The sequence below is a fragment of the Bombus bifarius genome, unplaced genomic scaffold (genome assembly GCF_011952205.1).
Source record: "Bombus bifarius isolate JDL3187 unplaced genomic scaffold, Bbif_JDL3187 scf7180000008205, whole genome shotgun sequence".
NCBI lineage: Eukaryota > Metazoa > Arthropoda > Insecta > Hymenoptera > Apidae > Bombus > Bombus bifarius.
The window spans coordinates 22,156-40,234 of NW_022884509.1; the positions used below are offsets into that span (position 1 = coordinate 22,156).

Sequence of the window (18,079 nt, forward strand, 5' to 3'; positions counted from 1 at the left end):
CAATTTCTGTTTGATCAAATATGAAGAGCAGATAAATCGATACGCTTAAATCAATATTAGAATTTCTTAACATTTTTATCAAATATTTTAGCACTGTAGAAGCGTCGTAGTAGAGAAATATTAGGTTGTTCCAAAAGTTTCTTTCGTTTTATAAGAAAGTAATAGATGTACAACATTTTTCGTTTTATATTATTTTATTGAATTACGTGTGATCCACCTTTTTCCAATTTAATATAAAATAATATAGAATAACATAACTGTCATTTCTTTATAAAACGAAAGAAACTTGGGACAACCTAATAGGAATTTACTTTTATTATCCATTATAAAAATGGATTGTTAATCCTCTAGGAGATACGAACAATATAATTGCAATTAATAAGGAATAAGCTAGCATAACTTAAACCAGCTTTTGCAGAAAGCTATTAGCTGAAGATGTTTATTAAACAATGACAACATGAATTTTCTTAAGTACCCCATTTGGTACTTAATCTACTTCGTAAGTACTGTGTGTCCTAGCCTTCAAAGGATGCAATTTTAACCAGAATGTTTCACATTACCTACCCGTATTGTATCCTTGTAATATAATTTATATTTACATTATCTACGTTACGTTACATTCTACGCGTTAATGTAATGTGATTTTTATTTCTAATCGAAGTTATTTAAAATTTGTAGTATCTCAATAAAAAATTAACAGCCTGCAAAAACTTCACAGAAGCATTAGTATCTTCGAAACTATTGAATTCAAATGGCTAATATTCTTTAACAATATGCACTCGACGACGTTTATCGAGAGAAGTATATGACGTAATAGTTAAACTTTCAATTCATATACATATATCGTTTATGAAAAAGTAGTCTTTCTGCTTTTGTGATCTGTGACACACTATAAATTCTCATAAGCTAACTAACGCGTAATCTTCTGTAACGTATTAATATAATATAGGTATGTATATCTCGACTTTGAGCAACCAATTGGTGATAAATAAGCTTTAGTACATACTTCTTATACGTAACAAGAGACCAGTTAACATCTCTGCTCTTAAAAGAAAAACGAAAGAAACTCTGAAAAGCTGCAGAGTTCAGGTCGAATAACACCAGCTCAGATAAATAACCCTCTAACTTACCTTTGTCCTCATCGACGTCAGTGATTTTAAAGCTAGTTATAAAGTGCACTTCTCAGCCAGCGTCCACGGCAGTCAATATTACTTAACGGGTCTTAACGCGATGTAAAAAGGGAAAAAGGAGGAAAGAAGGAACAGGGAAGCAAAGAGAAGAAACGAATTTTTCATTTTCTCGAAACTGGATCAAGTTTCAGGCTGCTCGCCAAAGAGTCTGGAGCTAACGAGACAAGATTAGACAAACCACGCTTTAAAATTTCCACAGAACTATAATAATCCTCGAAATCAATACGATTCGTCGATCCATCGCCTGATTAAAAAATGAGATAGGATGAAGCTCACTAGTCGGCCTTTGAACTTTCAATAGTGCTTACGGCTCGTATACTCTAGTTTGAATGCTACAATGTAAGCCAAGTCAGCTGTAACTAGCGTTCGCGTGATTGTCGCTATCTATTATTCACGCATTACACGTTCACCAGACAAACGCGTCTACCGGTTGACATTGTTTTCTGTCCTGAGTTTCAAAGCAATTATGTTGCTTCGTGTAATCAAATCTCGCCAAACTAACGATAAGTTCTTGTTTGATCTTACACAGTTACTAAAACTATACAAGTTAAACCAATCTAGCCTAAACAAGTAATGTCGTTATATATTCTTTTTTAAATCTATATATTGTTTAATAAATCGTGGTTAGGATATAGTAGCTGACAAAAATATTCGGACAAATATATTTGTAGAAACATTTTAGGAGTGTATTATGCATAGTGGCACCATTTAATACTGTACTGTGACTATCATGGTCGTGTTGGTATTATTCGAAACTAATCTGAAAATCTGTATGGAATTTGTAAGATATTTAGTACGAGTACTGTGCATTACTGATATGTACACAACCGAGACGAGATAACGAAGGTACTGCTCTCCATCGTTCATCGCTACGCGTTGCTAATAGCAACGTATAATGCATATATATCTCGCAAAGACCATAAAAGTACCCAATGGAACCACGTTTAATATTTGATAATAATGTCCCATTACAGTTTCGTCATTTTCAATTAATTAAACACGACCCTCTCTTTAAAAATTAGAAGATAAAATACGTAATACAAATCTACTCGAAATCTTTTAAACCTTACGGACGACTACTTATGGTCTTTAAAAGCAGCAGGGATTAGCAGAATATTAACTGCGGATTTTTCTTGGACCGCAGCATGCAATATGGAATATGGTTATTAAAATGTACACTGAAAATTTCATATCCATAAGATACTCGTGCTTGTAGAACCTTGAAAATGAATTCTTAACCCAAATAGTCGACCGCGATACTCGAGAAATTTTGTGAAGCTGACGTCAATACCAATATGTACCGTCGTTGTGCTATTATTTCATGATAAGCCGTATTGATTGCACTTCCATTTCACGGAATTAATTTTTCCACACAAAAAGTGATAACGATAATCGAAAAAAGAAAAATATACTACCACTTTTCGTATCAGCATACACAAGCGCACTCGATTTTACACGAGTATACAATTTGCAAATTCGACGGAACGATCGGATTTAATTATTTTTTCGATATTTCAGGCATCAAGTTTTATTTACACATCGAACGTTGAAATACGGCGAAATACAAAATGTACAAACCACTCTGGACATTAATTAACTTTAAACGTTATTGATTAATTAAAGAAACCAACCATTGTGTTGATTTTTACATTTTGAAAAATTGTTATCCACTTTTGCTTTGTTTAAAAATTGAAAAAAAATACTTTTATTGTAAGTCACGAGTATCTCTTTTATTTATTTAAACTTTAGATCAAATATTACAATTTATAAATATATCATTTATTTAGATATACTTGTAATATCTGTTTTATAAGTTTGTACAACCATTTATCTATTTATCTATTTTATTTGCACATAATCTTTATAGACTGATTTTGTAAAGAATAAAAAATTGTGATTCTATTTAAAAACGATCGTGTCAGACTCAAGTGATAAGCGATATATATTTCAGCGATATATATATTCAGATTTCACCATCACATAAACGGTGCTATTGGAAACGTTTCACAATGGACGTCTTACAAGCGCCTGCGATGTCCGTCATATGTAAAGCTATACCACTGAATCACGGCCGCCATTTAGTGATTAAGGTCGATCACTTAGAGCTGTTAATCCGACATAATGGCGAGCAATACATCGAAGACATTATTGGAAACACAGTTACAGTTCAATTTCATTGAGCTTATTTGCAAATAAATGTGTACAATATATTTTAGAGGTTTTAAATATTATTGCTGACTAAACTTCGCGTCTGCGCATCATCTTTCTTTAACTTTTTTTGCATTTTCTTATCGACGCATGAAGACGAAATGCGTAAATTTTATTATTTATTTAAACATTACTATATTGTGCTCAAAGTAGCGGAATATCGTTTTATTATCAATATATGAAGAACTAAAAGAATTAAAAAAGAATTAAAAAAATATGTAGTTCAATCAATACTTCGTGTATTTTTCTATCTCCACAAGACAATATCCGGACCAGTTACGCTTACAGTATCAACAAAGATTTGTCCAGCCATACGGAATAAGTCGTACTCAGTAGTTTAAAAGTATTAACCGCACGAACTCCAGAAACACTTTTGAAGTAACTTTCGAACCAATAAATCCCCGAACTAAGAACTGTCATATTTCGTCTCTATTTATCGAATATTGTGAGAAAATGCAAAAAAAAGAAGTTAAATAGAAAAAGTACTTGGAAACTTAAAAGAAAAAATCTCGAAAAATCTCTTAATACTTTTTACTGTCGTCTTGAGACGCACCATATGTTAAGCTTCTTCGTAGTTACAACTTTTACCGCAGATGTAACGAACTGACAAATGCTTCGAATGGCGCGCGCGCGTCAACGCCTACACTTAAATTTTAAATAAATGTTTTTAAATAAATGTTTAAAATAATACATTAAATGTATTAACTTTCTTGCGCAATTTCATTTAATTTCTTACGATATGGAGGGTTTAATCACGTTTAAGATATCTATTTGAATCTTTTAAATTCGAAGTTTTTTAAAAAATTACCTTAAACTTTATAAAATTAAATCGTCTTTCCACTTTGTTGTATCATAAAACAGTTACTTAAATTCAAACCTTACCATCGTCTTAAAATATTCTATATTTTCCTCGTCTTAAAAAATCTTCCTACAGAAAGAATAAAGAAGAATAAATTCCCATACGTTAAATTTCGCGTGATTGATGGAATACATAACGATAACGAGAACTAACTAGCGACAACAAGCAACCATTAGCAAGGACAACTGGCGACTATAACTGTCGTCTCTATGATGTATGACGACTAAGGAGAACAGCCAGCAACTACGGATTACATGTAACAACCAACTGCCCCACTTCTAAAAGGCAACTAACTTGCAAACCCTTTGATGGTTTCTGTAGCGTGATATACCCCTTGAACGTGGTTAAAGAATGTGGTCGCCGCTGGACGGCGGTTTGACAGCAGAGCGATCTCGCCAATTCAAAGCTTGACATTACAAACTACCGAGAATCATTAGGCTCGTTATCGAGCATCTAGCTTTCAGAAGGTTCTTTATCATATGATATGACTTCACGATATTTTTATAGCAAGAAGAATGGCCAACCTCTAACAAAACAAATTTTTACTAAGTGCTGCATGTGAGCTGCAGGCCGGCCTACTAGGGAAATTTGACGAATGAATAAACTAAAATATATACGAATATATTCGTTATATCATAAAATGCCCGCATTATGTTCTCTAACACCATAGAGGAAACTAAATTTATATATTAAAAAATTGGAATACCTATTATAAGAGATGTTACGCCGGGCCTCTCTGCCTGGCCCAGGTCACACACCGCGGGCCAGACGGACACCAGATGTCCGCTTTTCCGTACGGCGTACCCTCAATATCCTTAAGCACCCGTCATAAACCCGAGTCACTTGCCTGCAAAGGTCCTTTAAACAAAACAAACATCTGGTTCTGAGGAATTTCTGAACACTATTGTCTACCACGGCTGGACAAGGGAAAGTTGGTTTTTCTCACGCACGCTGCAACTTTCCTCCCACTAACCACTTTCTCTCGAGGGCATTTAAGACCCTTCGTTTAACCAATTAAAAACGAAGCCTATTCCCTCACTCTCCTAAATAACATCGGCCCCAACAAATCCGATGGTCCCGTGCGCTAGACACACCCATCCTTAGCTTTCCTCGGACACAGCATCGTCACTCAACTTCACTTCTTCTACATCGTTGGAAAAGTCAACTACTAAGTATACGCTAATGCCCAACGGGGCAGTCTAAGCATAACGCGAGAGTCGGTCTCGGTATTGTCGAGCATACACTTCGTCTCTTAAATATCTTATAGTGCTACGTCCACTAATACATTGAATCCAATTATAAGAGCCCTGCTCTAACGCACATATCTGTCTTATCGTCGTGCGACAAGTTGTTAGCTATTTATTTCGGCATCAGTGTAGTCTAAGTGTTGGACATATATAATTTATAACTCTGTGAATCCCAGGGTTATTCAAACTCAATCACCCCTTATTATCTCAACGGAAATCAGGGGATCGATCAATTCGTGGTGTCGATTGTTATAATCGTAACGGGGATTTACGACCCCCGTTGACGTCTCTCCTTGCGATTACGTCTCCCCGCGATTGGTCGAAATTACATGGTCCTTCGAGCCGGATTTCGTGTCGCCCAAAAAGTGCACTGACCAGTGACTATACAGTGTCGCGTGAAATCCAAGTTCCAACCACTTAGTCAGCTGATCAAGGGAACCGCCATCGGAGAGGAGCACCTCCGTCGCTCAGCATCTACACGAGCCAACGCCGCATCGTAACGATCATCAACCGAGTCCCAGATCAACGTCCATTTGATCAAACAAGATCGTTCCTGTTATTAAAATCAAATATGGCCCAAGCTGAACTAATCAGCACGTTACGGCGGAGACGAGGCGCCGTAGCCCGTCGACTTGCAACCATAAGGCGCGAACTCGATGAATACGAAGCGTCTGGGAAGGCAAACAGAATCTTCCTAATATCTTGCCGCAACTCGTTCGATGAAATTTGGAGGACGATACTCGCGGTTCAAGACGAGCTAGATGGGTTAGATGAGGGGGAAGCTGAGGGTTTAGATTCGTTATCGCAAGAGCATCGGGAGCTTGACGTGCGGTTCCTAGGTCTCTTTGAACAAATATCTGCAACAACCCCGTCGACAACAAAAACACGCGATTCATGCGTGAAACCCGAGCCGACGGAGAATATCGCATCGACTCGGACGCCGATCTTGTCGCATGACATGCGGACCTCATCGCGTGACACTCACAACGTGTCACCCACCCGAGACCCAACGACAACCTCGCTCACATCATCAGCATCGCAACAATCTGATTCCACGCCATCAGACGCTTTGAATCAGACAGCCGCTCAAGAGTCTCTGGATCAACAGACGGATGAAACCTTACCAGCCGACATGCCGTCTCCTACTACATTATCGCCGAAATGGAGCACACCGACGAATGGGCTGAAACAAAACACCACACTCGTCGATGTCAGTGCAGCCTACAAGGTGGACCACTTACTCTCAACGCAACAACCCTTAGGCCTGGCCATCCATTTTCCCTGGCAGCTACGGCACCTACGGACGGCAATGACTCATACGGAGCCGAGCATCTTGGACCGAGATGCAAAATCTTCCCGCTCCAGATCCAAACCTAACCAAACGGAAGGTAAGATGCCTCCAATTCTGTCTTTCGCAGTAAACTGGACCACGCCGGTCCAACCACCAAGCATCATCAAGAAGGCGCGATACGAATGTATCAGCGGGGGGAGCCCTGTCCCCCAATCCACCGTAGACCTCCTTCACGTCTTCATTGTGCAACCACACATGGATTTCACGTGCCTTTGTGAAATCGGCGAGTTGTACAACGACACCTCCTGGGACGAGGTGTCTCACGATACTTCATGGGCCGAGCTGTTTCACGACACTTCCTGGTTCGTGAACCGCAATAGAAAGTCGCCAGGCAATGCAGATGACCACAGCGATCCAGAACGCAAGGAAGACAACATATCCTCAACGCACCGGACTTTCGACCGTATCTGCGAAGTCACCCTGGCGACAACGGCCTCATCCAGACTACCACAAGTCATACGGCAACGAGCATCTTGGAACGACATGCCACACAGCTCGTCCTACCAACGAGCCAACCCGATCAAGCAGAATAAGGACAATCAGCAATCAACAAGGAGTCGGGCGGCTGCTCCAATTAACTCCACCTTTAATGAAATTTTGATCGGTACCCTCTCAACGGGGGGAGGATGTTACGCCGGGCCTCTCTGCCTGGCCCAGGTCACACACCGCGGGCCAGACGGACACCAGATGTCCGCTTTTCCGTACGGCGTACCCTCAATATCCTTAAGCACCCGTCATAAACCCGAGTCACTTGCCTGCAAAGGTCCTTTAAACAAAACAAACATCTGGTTCTGAGGAATTTCTGAACACTATTGTCTACCACGGCTGGACAAGGGAAAGTTGGTTTTTCTCACGCACGCTGCAACTTTCCTCCCACTAACCACTTTCTCTCGAGGGCATTTAAGACCCTTCGTTTAACCAATTAAAAACGAAGCCTATTCCCTCACTCTCCTAAATAACATCGGCCCCAACAAATCCGATGGTCCCGTGCGCTAGACACACCCATCCTTAGCTTTCCTCGGACACAGCATCGTCACTCAACTTCACTTCTTCTACATCGTTGGAAAAGTCAACTACTAAGTATACGCTAATGCCCAGCGGGGCAGTCTAAGCATAACGCGAGAGTCGGTCTCGGTATTGTCGAGCATACATTTCCTCTCCTAAATCTCATAGTGCTACGTCCACTAATACACTAAATCTAATTATAAGAGCCCTGCTCTAACGCATATATCTATCTTAGCTTCGTGCGACAAGTTGTTAATTGCTTATTTCTCTACGTCAGTGTAATCTAAGTGCTGGAAATATATAATTTATAATTCTGTGAATCCCAGGGTTATACAACCTCAATCACCCCTATTATCTCAACGGAAATCAGGGGATCGATCAATTCGTGGTGTCGATTGTTATAATCGTAACGGGGATTTACGACCCCCGTTGACGTCTCTCCTTGCGATTACATCTCCCCGCGATTGGTCGAATAAACAAGAGAGTTAATTAAATTCTAACCTATTGATGACTCCATAAAAACCTTTATTTCCTAAAAATGTATATCTTCCAAATTCTCCTTAGAAAGTATCATAGAGAAAACATGAAACCTGAAAAGTACATCACGCTGATGCCTCGATCAACCCTCGTGCTTCGCAGTCCATGTGTCCGAGCGATGAATTCCTTCCAAACAAGGAAAAACCAAAGGGAGGTCTTCTGCGAAGGACGTGAGAGGGTAAGGGTAGCAACGGGAACGATGATCACGCGATATACTGGCGGCGTACGTATAGAACGGCTGTTGCGAGAGAGTTCGCAAGAAACAAGAAGAAAAAAGGAATCGTAGGCCGATGCGACTATACGCTGTCGACGGACAAACAGCGACTGAGCCTAACTGAAACGAACTCTGTCGCAGTATGAGCACGGGCTACGTTCGCGGGTCGATCGAACACGTTCTGCGTCTCTCCTCGGCACCGGCGTCAAAACCACCCCCGACGAGCGCAACGCACTGGTGCACTTGCAATATTAACCACTGGTCTTTCCTTTTTCGCGCGATATTATATCAGCACCTATGATACCATTTCAAAGACCGCAATCAAAACATTAAATACCGCATTAAAGCCATACAATAATTCGCAATATTCATTCGTAAACGTTATTGTATATGTGCTTAATTAATCGTTATTATGTTTCGAATGATTTACTACCTCGTATTCCATAAGCAGATATATGGTTCATTTTCACCTCAAGTACGATATAATTTGTAACAAATATTTATAATTCACAATGTAAAATATTTATAATTCATTGGAAATATTTTTCTATCACGGTATAATGGTCAAATTTCACATAAATCACAAACATATGGTAGTCAGAAGCTATACTCACGACATGACAAATCATGAAGATGTCATGAAAAATGGCGTCCGTCCATATATATTCAAACGCAACGAACAAGTTCGAACTTTTCGAGAACAAACGATTTGTTCGATAACATCTGTCGCGAGCTTCTCTTCCCTTAACGATAACAATTGACAACTAAAGCTCGAGAGGCTCGTAAGGATGAACAGCGACGAGTATCTAGAAGCTATGTACTCACCTGGGCAAGGAGACTCCAACACCAAGGACGTTGGAAGTTTCGAGAAGCGAAGATGGAAACTGAAGTAGCACGTCAGGTCAACTCCGGCGAAAACTGCTAAAGAAAGAAAAATCCAACTAATTTGTTTCCAACAATAAAATGAAATTAATTTGTTTCACAAATTATTAACTGGATATTATTCAAAAATTATTCAAAATTCGCTTGATTGATTCACGGCCCGGGACATTTGGGTCATACCATTTTGGTAATGGACGAAAATGGCAGAAGGAAGAACGACCGTTTTTATCATATTTCTCTTTCCCCGGGAAACGATGGAATGCCCGAGCACCTTGTTTCATTTCTTCTCGACATCAATTTTAATCTTTTTAAACGAAATATAATGTAGTATCGTGGACGAAAGGCCTGGGCAATATCGGACGAACTATGAACAGTGTCGCGAGAGCCGAGGCGCCGTCGGGCCCATCAATGTGTCATCGGTCTTTTCAAGTGCATAGTTTCGTGGAAAAGACCTACGTGACCCTGGCCACGAGCGTCTGCAGAACACGTGTGCGGTGGGCCTAGGAAAAGGGCAATGGAATGCGACAACAGTGAGTCGAAAAGCAGAGCGCGAGTCGAGAACGAGAGTGCGAGTCGAGGAGCCGAGTGCGAGTTGAGCGGAGACGAAGGTTGCGAGTGGCGTTGCCGAGAGAGTGTGGATTGCGCTGTGTTCTGTACGTTTGGTATGAATAGTTCAAGTTAAGCCACAATCGTCTTTTCTGTCCGATTAACATCTCTGTTGTCCACGTTTTGTAAACATATTACATCACGATATTACATATTTTTGGGGGCTAGTCCGGGATTGGACAAGACAGAAAACGAAACGGTTTAACAGAGCTATTCGAGCTAGTTGTGAATTTACCGGTACGCGGTGCGGTAAAAGACGATATCGTTGACTGTTTAAGTTTGTGTTGTGTGAAAAATGGCCAACGTCGGGGACGAACGGTTGTCGGGTGAAGAGGGTTTGACGCTGGAGGAGCTGAGGAATAAGCTCGCGCGAATGAACCTCCCTATATCGGGTGCGAGGTCAGTGCTGATTGCAAGGCTGAATCGGGCGTGTAGGGCTGGACAATCGTATCGTAAGGGATCGACGGGCGGTGAAGAGCTAACCGGTCAACGAGATTTAGAAAATGTACAGAGAGCTGAGCGCGATTGCAACGAAGATGAGGATGTTGAGAAAATGAATACGAAGGAGTTGAAGGAGCGCCTCGCTAGTTTGGGTTTAAAAACGACGGGAAGAAATGTAGAATTACGCGCACGGCTACGAGCGGCCATGGATGGTAATGACATATCGTCGGAAGAAGAAAGCGACGACGAAAGTGAGGATGAAGATGACAGAAAAAACGCCAGAGGATACAAGAGAGGTACGCGAAGGGTGTATCAGGACCGTGACGAATGTTGTCGAAGGGCATGTGTTGGTTCGACGCTGAGTTTTAGAGACGTCGAAGATGCATTAGAGTCGTTTAGTGGCAACAGAGGTGAAAATGTCGAACGATGGTTCGAGTCGTTCGAGGAAGTCGCTGATACGTGCATGTGGTCGGATGGGCAGAAGGCAGTCTACGCCAGGAAGCTGCTGAAGGGATCAGCGAAAATATTTGCGAGCTTCGAGTGTCATGCCAGGACTTGGCATGAGTTGAAGAGGGGGCTAGTGAAAGAATTTTCGAGGAAAGTCAACAGTAGGCAAGTTCATCAGAAACTTGAAGAAACAAAAAAGGAGAGTGATGAAGCATGTTTGGCTTACATGTACCGCATGCTCGAAATAGCCAGCCATGTGGACATGGAGGAGGAAGCAAAGGTGGAATACATAGTGGATGGAATAATAGACGACGAGAACAATAAAGCTGTATTGTACGGCGCTACGTCAATCAAAGAGTTGAGGAAGAGGTTAGTAATGTACGAAGAACAGAAGAGTCGCAGAGCAAAGTCGATTGTGAAGTCGGCTAAAACCCAGAAGAACGGGAAGCCCAGTCAATCTGTAGATGCAATGAAGAAAAGAAGATGCTTCATTTGCGGTAGTGAGGATCATCTAAGTGTTAAGTGTCCGGAGAGGGGAGAAGGTGTTAGGTGTTTCAAGTGCAGCGGATTTGGACATATTGCAGCGAGGTGTGCGGCACAACCGAAAGAGACTTGCGTAGTGTCAAGATCCGAAAAGGGGAAGTATGTGAAGGAAGTGGCGATAGATGATTGTAGGTTTGTGGCATTAGTGGATACAGGTAGTAACCTTACGTTCATACGAGCGGATGAGTATGTGAGGTTAGGATCACCACCTCTGGGAAACTGCAAACTTAAGTTTGATGGTTTTGGTTCCGCTGGCAATAGTACCTGGGGCGAGTTCACAAGGGTAATGACGGTCGACGGGTGCGACTTTACTGTCACTCTGCATGTTGTCTCGAATAAGGTAATGACAAGGCACAGTCTACTCTTAGGTACCGACTTTTTAGACCAGGTAGAGTTGCGAGTCAAACGGGGCGAGGTGACATTTTTACGACTCGACGATCAGACCGACGGTCACGAGGACGCGCCGGATGTACTGAGAGTAAACGCGATAGAACAATCCGACGAGATCGACTTGTCACATGTACGAGAACCTCATTACCGCGAAGCCATTCGGGATATTATTAAAGGGTATAGGCCGGAGAAGAAGCGAGACGTCGGAATAACCGAGAAAATAGTTCTGAAAAGCGACAAACCGGTAGCGCGAAGACCGCGAAGACTGGCGCCGTCGGAAAGAAAGGAAGTAGATGATCTGATGGAAGCGTGGATAAACGAGGGTGTCATCAAATCGTCAGACTTGGAGTATGCGAGTCCGATAGGTGTAGTTAGAAAGAAAGATTTGTGTGTGCGTGTGGCTAGATGGGCCTTGTTACTAGGCGAGATTACGTATCAGGTCATCGGCCGTCATCGGCCGGGGAAAAGTATGCAGCATGTAGATGCTCCGAGTAGGAACCCCCTGCCGAGCACTATGTATGTAACGGAGAGTGAAGACGGGCTGATTGCACGGTTGAGAAGGGCACAGAACAAGGACACTGAAGTCCGTAGGATTTTGGACGCCGCAACGTGCAGTCAGGCCGATGGGCAGGTAGTAAGAAACAATATTTTGTATAAGGAGTGTGAGGACGATGTGCTAATAGTAGTATCGAAGGCGATGCGGGCTCAGGTAGTCAGGCAAGCGCACGAGCGTGGGCATTTCGAGGTTACCAAAACAGAAGCTATGGTCAAGAAGGACTTCTGGTTCAAGGGGTTACGCGAAAAGGTCGAACACGTGGTGTCCAACTGCCTTGACTGTAGCCTAACCCAACGAAACATAGGTAAGCTAGAAGGGAACCTGCGAAATTACAAGAAAAGAAGAAAGCGTGCGAAGCAGTACCTGAGGAAGGACCCGTGCACACCTCGATTTTATGAAACCTTGGGTCCTAAATGCCGAAAGTGACGCATCTGATGACAGCGAGATAGAAGGCAACATCTGAGGGCAGATGTTATTGCAGGATGGCCGAATGTAGTATCGTGGACGAAAGGCCTGGGCAATATCGGACGAACTATGAACAGTGTCGCGAGAGCCGAGGCGCCGTCGGGCCCATCAATGTGTCATCGGTCTTTTCAAGTGCATAGTTTCGTGGAAAAGACCTACGTGACCCTGGCCACGAGCGTCTGCAGAACACGTGTGCGGTGGGCCTAGGAAAAGGGCAATGGAATGCGACAACAGTGAGTCGAAAAGCAGAGCGCGAGTCGAGAACGAGAGTGCGAGTCGAGGAGCCGAGTGCGAGTTGAGCGGAGACGAAGGTTGCGAGTGGCGTTGCCGAGAGAGTGTGGATTGCGCTGTGTTCTGTACGTTTGGTATGAATAGTTCAAGTTAAGCCACAATCGTCTTTTCTGTCCGATTAACATCTCTGTTGTCCACGTTTTGTAAACATATTACATCACGATATTACAATAATCTGAACGATGAGAAGTTCATTCAAATAATGCTCCGCGCCAGACACTCACGAAAATTAAGAAGAAACACGGAAAATTCGCGAATAAAACGGATTTCTTTGTCCCAGTGAGATAATAAACCTCGTTCACGTATTGGTTTTTAAAATCAATATATCCACCAATGTGCACTCGTTTAACAAGGGTGATGGAACGTGCCAAAAATCTCTCAAGAGGGTCTTGGCAACGGAAGAGTCGAAAACGTCACAATTATGAATGAAAAATTCGAATAGTTGCTGATTTTACAGTCGAAACCGATAAAGAACTCCAGATATTCCCCCAATTAATTTACAATAAATTCGCGAAAATGATCGATTGCTGACGTCATTGTATTCTAGAAAGATTGTAAAACGATAAAAATTTATTGAAAAAACTTATATTCGATGATAACACTTCTAATAAGAGTACTAAGAGGAGCGATTCTGTACTCACCTTCCTGCCTCGAAGTACCGAACGCAATTAACCGTCCGCCCAGGATGGAACCGTTCGGAACTTTTGTAAGTCACTGCACGGCCGCTGCTTATGGTGGAAATGTAATAGATATAAGTACAGAGCGCGTGAGCGAACTAAAAACGCGATAGAGAAGTAGAGAGAGGATGTTCCGTCCTTGTCTAATGACGCGCACTTGTACAGGAAATATGTAACAGCGGTATACGAGCAGCGTCAGTGTCCACTAGTGTGCATGCCTGATTAAACAAGGACAGGAAGTATCTATACATGGTGTTCTCTTTCTATTTCCATGTTGCATCCATCTTACTATAAAGTACACACACTCAGCTATTCTATCATTATATTTGTGCGTTGCTTATGTGTGAACCAAATATTTCCATGGCAACAAATCGTTTGCCTCTTGTTTGATGCTCGCTTTTCAACGGAGTTGAAAGAATTTTTTAAGAGAAACGTAATGGACGGGTTGTTTTTAAAGTAATAAACGGAAATTCTCGTATCCATTGAGAAACGATAGGCGATTTGAAAGTGTCACTATGAACGGTGATTTATCGATGCAAGATAGTATGAATAAGATATTTTATAATCTGCGAAAAAGGGTAAGGAATATTCTAGATTTTAGATTTTAGAATTTCCACGTCACAGACGAGTGTGTTTTGTTATTTGATTTGTAATATTGCTGCAGTTCTCTTAATAGCTGTTCGTTTCATGCGATACTCGCACATAGTATCTATGACTTTTGCTTCTAACAATTTTTATAATTAGGCTGTATCAAATATTTTTAACGTTCGTGTTTCATGAAAAATCATGTGTAACTCGTTGAATTCGCAAATGTAACAAAAAATTACATGAAAAAACTTATATTATTGTAATGAAAAAGTAATTATATTAGGAGGAGAGTCGTATTTCGGAACGTCATCGGAACATATTATACCTTGTATGTGATTATTTGGAACACAATGGGTGAGTATATTATAATTAAAATATATTCCTAGTTCCAATTCTTTTGAATAGTGTCAGTGACCAATCGAAATAGAAATCAGTGGACATCGTGGAAAGAGAAGGCGAAACCAAATTTGAAAATTCGACATCGGTAATTCAGTAGTTAAGAATAACTCAATCGATAATGTAGATTAACTAGTTATAAACAAATATATGAAATATAAATTCAAATTATTCTCATCCATCTAAAAATTGGAAATTAAAGAGCAGAAGACAAGAAATTATCTTCGAGGATTTATATAGTAAATACATTCTTTTGCCTGTCTTACCTAGAGATAAAACAGTTGTTTGATGGTTATCTTATAGTGTTCAGTCATTGCGAAAAATATTTTTAATCAGTTAAAAATTATAATTAATTAAAAACTACATTTTTTTAGGTATATAGACATTAGCGATGTATTATTCCGGGAAGCTCGTCTATCTCCCGAACATCGGGTCTGCGACAACATCGATTTGGAAATTATCGTTGCAGAGTATGAAAATTATTACAAGATGAAATTTCAAAAATATCCCATATTGTGTAAGAAAATAACTGGAAGGGAAATGACGAGGGAAGTGACAAATGCAAGCAAAACGGAAGAATTTAAATTATTTAACGATATTAAACGGTATTCAACGTATTCAACGTATCGTATTACAATATGATCCAGTGTTTGTAGAAGTATTGAAACAAAAGCCAAATCTGTTAGTAAACAAGCGAGAAGTGAGCCTGTGAAAGAGACGAATCTACAGCAGAAGATAACTGATGACAATACGAATCATATTAATCTCGCAATGACAGTGACGTCGATATTTCCCAATGAGAGTGATGGACGTTCATCAGAAGAGCTATTTAACGTCCCAATGGAACAATCCATGCAATCGAAGATATTGAAATGCATTGAAAAGCTTTATTCAGATAACCCGGAATTACGAAAGATTGCTGAGGACATCTCATGCGTAAGTTATTTTCGATTAATATACGTATCGTAAAGCTTTTAAACGATAAAATTCCCGTCGATAAACCGTTCAACGTATATCGACGATGACGTGATTTCAGTAACGCTTCAAATATCAAATTACGTAACACTTACTTAATATAGAGAAGACGCCATTTTATCTCTGTATCGTCACAGGAGATCATAGTAAACAAATTAAATGTACATTGGGATGACGTTATAGGCCTAGAAGAATGTAAAACCGCTGTTAAGGAGGCCGTTGTGTATCCCCTTAAGTATCCTATCTTTTTTGATGGCCCGTTTTCCCCCTGGAAAGGTATTTTGCTGTACGGCCTACCTGGTACAGAAAAGATACTCGCATTCTTTTCATTTCTGTACGTGTTTACAAGAAATATACAAAACAGGGAAAACGATGTTAGCGAAGGCAGTCGCGACAGAATGCCATTGCACCTTTTTTAACATAACTGCCAGCTCATTGGTCAGCAAATGGAGAGGCGATTCCGAGAAGTATATACGTGTAAGTTGCTTTGTCTATGTAAGTTTCTTTGTTCCTTTGTCTATGAAGGAGAGATTCTAGGTATAAAAAGATTTGATTTTATTTTTCGTCATTTATATATAAATAGAATAGTTGTTTGGAAAACGAAATGATATCTTATTCGTGATGAGGCAATGAATTTAAGGAATTTCGAATATAATATTTAATGAATAATACATTTGTTAAACTGAACAGGTTTTATTTGAACTTGCCTATAGTCATTCGCCTGCAATTATTTTTATCGACGAGATTGACTGGATCGCCACAAATAAAGGAGACTGTATATTGTCTGAACCTGCAAAGAGATTCAGATCAGAAGTTCTTTCTAGATTGGATGGATTAGTGTCTAATGAGAATTCTAATGTAGTTCTTCTGGCTACAACTAATTCCACTTGGTACGTATATCACGTTATTTCAATGTTTTCTAAGTAGAAAATATCGTAATATTTCTCCAAATTCCAAATATGTTATTGTGTAGAACTAGAAATCGCATTACTATCTTGATGTATATATGGATATTTTTTGTTTGCAGTCTCACCGTACGAGATGGCATTGGGACAAGCGGAGGGAGTTGGTGTTTGCAGCGATGCTGAAGCGTACTGCACGCTCGAGGACCCCATGTTCTCCAGTCTCTGCGCCTTTCATTGGTTTGGTTTATATATTATATTATATGTATTGATTTGGTAATATACGTAATAATGAGCGTTCGAAGTATGTTCGAAGAGTGTTTGATCCGATATTTTTTATTTTCAGAAATATATACTTTGTATGTTTTATAGTTTGAAGAAAATTTGTATAGTATATTTTAGCTTGTAGATTTAGTAGTATCGTTTCTAATATTCGCTCCATTATTCTGTACGTCAAGATTTTGTATATTTGCTTAATGTTGATTAACAGTTTTGTAGACTTTAAGAAATGAAATGAAATTAATAAAATTTGGAAAATGTTTACAGTTTTTCTGCAATCTTCTAGTTCATAGTTGTTGGAATACAACGATATCAGTCGCATGCGGATAGAGTGTTTGATCGTACAGATTCTTCCATTCGTTGCCCAGCGCCATCCCCACCAGCGTGCGTTCGTGAGATGCACATCGGCAGTTAGCACGTGCATGCTTTTTCAAAAGGACGCCGGAAGAAGCGTGAGGATATGGATGGAACATTCTAGATGGGCACGTCGAGAAGCTACTAGAAGTTTCTGTGCCACATGTGACGCCACACAGACACCCACACAGGTCACACTCATTACTGCATAGAGAGTGGGGCTCTAAACCTCTTCAAGGGCCATGGGTCTCTAAGCCAGTCTGTGAATAACTAGCCAACTGTCTACATTCCCGAACGCACATTTATAACTCTCGAAATAATTGTTTAATAAATATCACATTGTATAATTTCAACATAAACATTGTGTCTTCCACAGAATATTAATCCTAATTCCAAGATTAAATTCTAACATGGGCCCAGACCCAATGTGCTAGTGTTGAAATAAGTTCGTGACTAAAGTTAATATTAAACAATTAACATAAAATATTACAGTGAGATATAAGTGTATAAGTGTATAAGTGCGGACTAAAGCAAAATAACAATGGCAGGTAGTGCACGTTTCGAGATTCAAAGACTTAACGGCAGCAATTACGAGACGTGGAGAGATAAACTCAAATTGTTATTAATTAAAGATAAAGTTTGGACAGTGATCAGAGATCCAACTCCTGCGCCCGAC

General features: G+C 40.4%; 1 protein-coding gene across 3 annotated transcripts; it reads left to right on the plus strand.

The window, feature by feature from the left end:
- The first annotated feature begins 269 nt into the window (after window positions 1-269).
- Window positions 270-16,753, plus strand: LOC117210482 (katanin p60 ATPase-containing subunit A-like 2). 3 transcript variants are annotated; one of them, XR_004488113.1, is made up of 6 exons: window positions 272-499; window positions 14,781-14,851; window positions 15,268-15,465; window positions 15,541-15,829; window positions 16,006-16,363; window positions 16,559-16,753. XR_004488113.1 is itself a non-coding variant. In XM_033453548.1 (5 exons), the coding sequence occupies exons 1-5, from the start codon at window positions 458-460 to the stop codon at window positions 16,055-16,057; spliced, it is 606 nt and encodes a 201-aa protein (XP_033309439.1). In that variant the 5' UTR covers window positions 270-457; the 3' UTR covers window positions 16,058-16,094. The 3 variants fall into 3 exon arrangements, 1 of the variants encoding a protein (XP_033309439.1); XR_004488112.1 differs by having other exon boundaries at window positions 273-499; window positions 16,006-16,345; XM_033453548.1 differs by lacking the exon at window positions 16,559-16,753 and having other exon boundaries at window positions 270-499; window positions 16,052-16,094.
- The last annotated feature ends 1,326 nt before the right edge of the window (window positions 16,754-18,079 follow it).

Excerpts from the sequence above, each read along its gene's own strand:
- LOC117210482 (XM_033453548.1), top strand. The coding sequence starts at position 458 with ATGAATTTTCTTAAGTACCCCATTTGGTACTTAATCTACTTC. Across the intron at positions 500-14,780 it reads TTTGGTACTTAATCTACTTC|GAGGAGAGTCGTATTTCGGA; the intron begins GTAAGTACTGTG and ends TAATTATATTAG. Across the intron at positions 15,466-15,540 it reads GTGACAAATGCAAGCAAAAC|TGTTTGTAGAAGTATTGAAA; the intron begins GGAAGAATTTAA and ends AATATGATCCAG.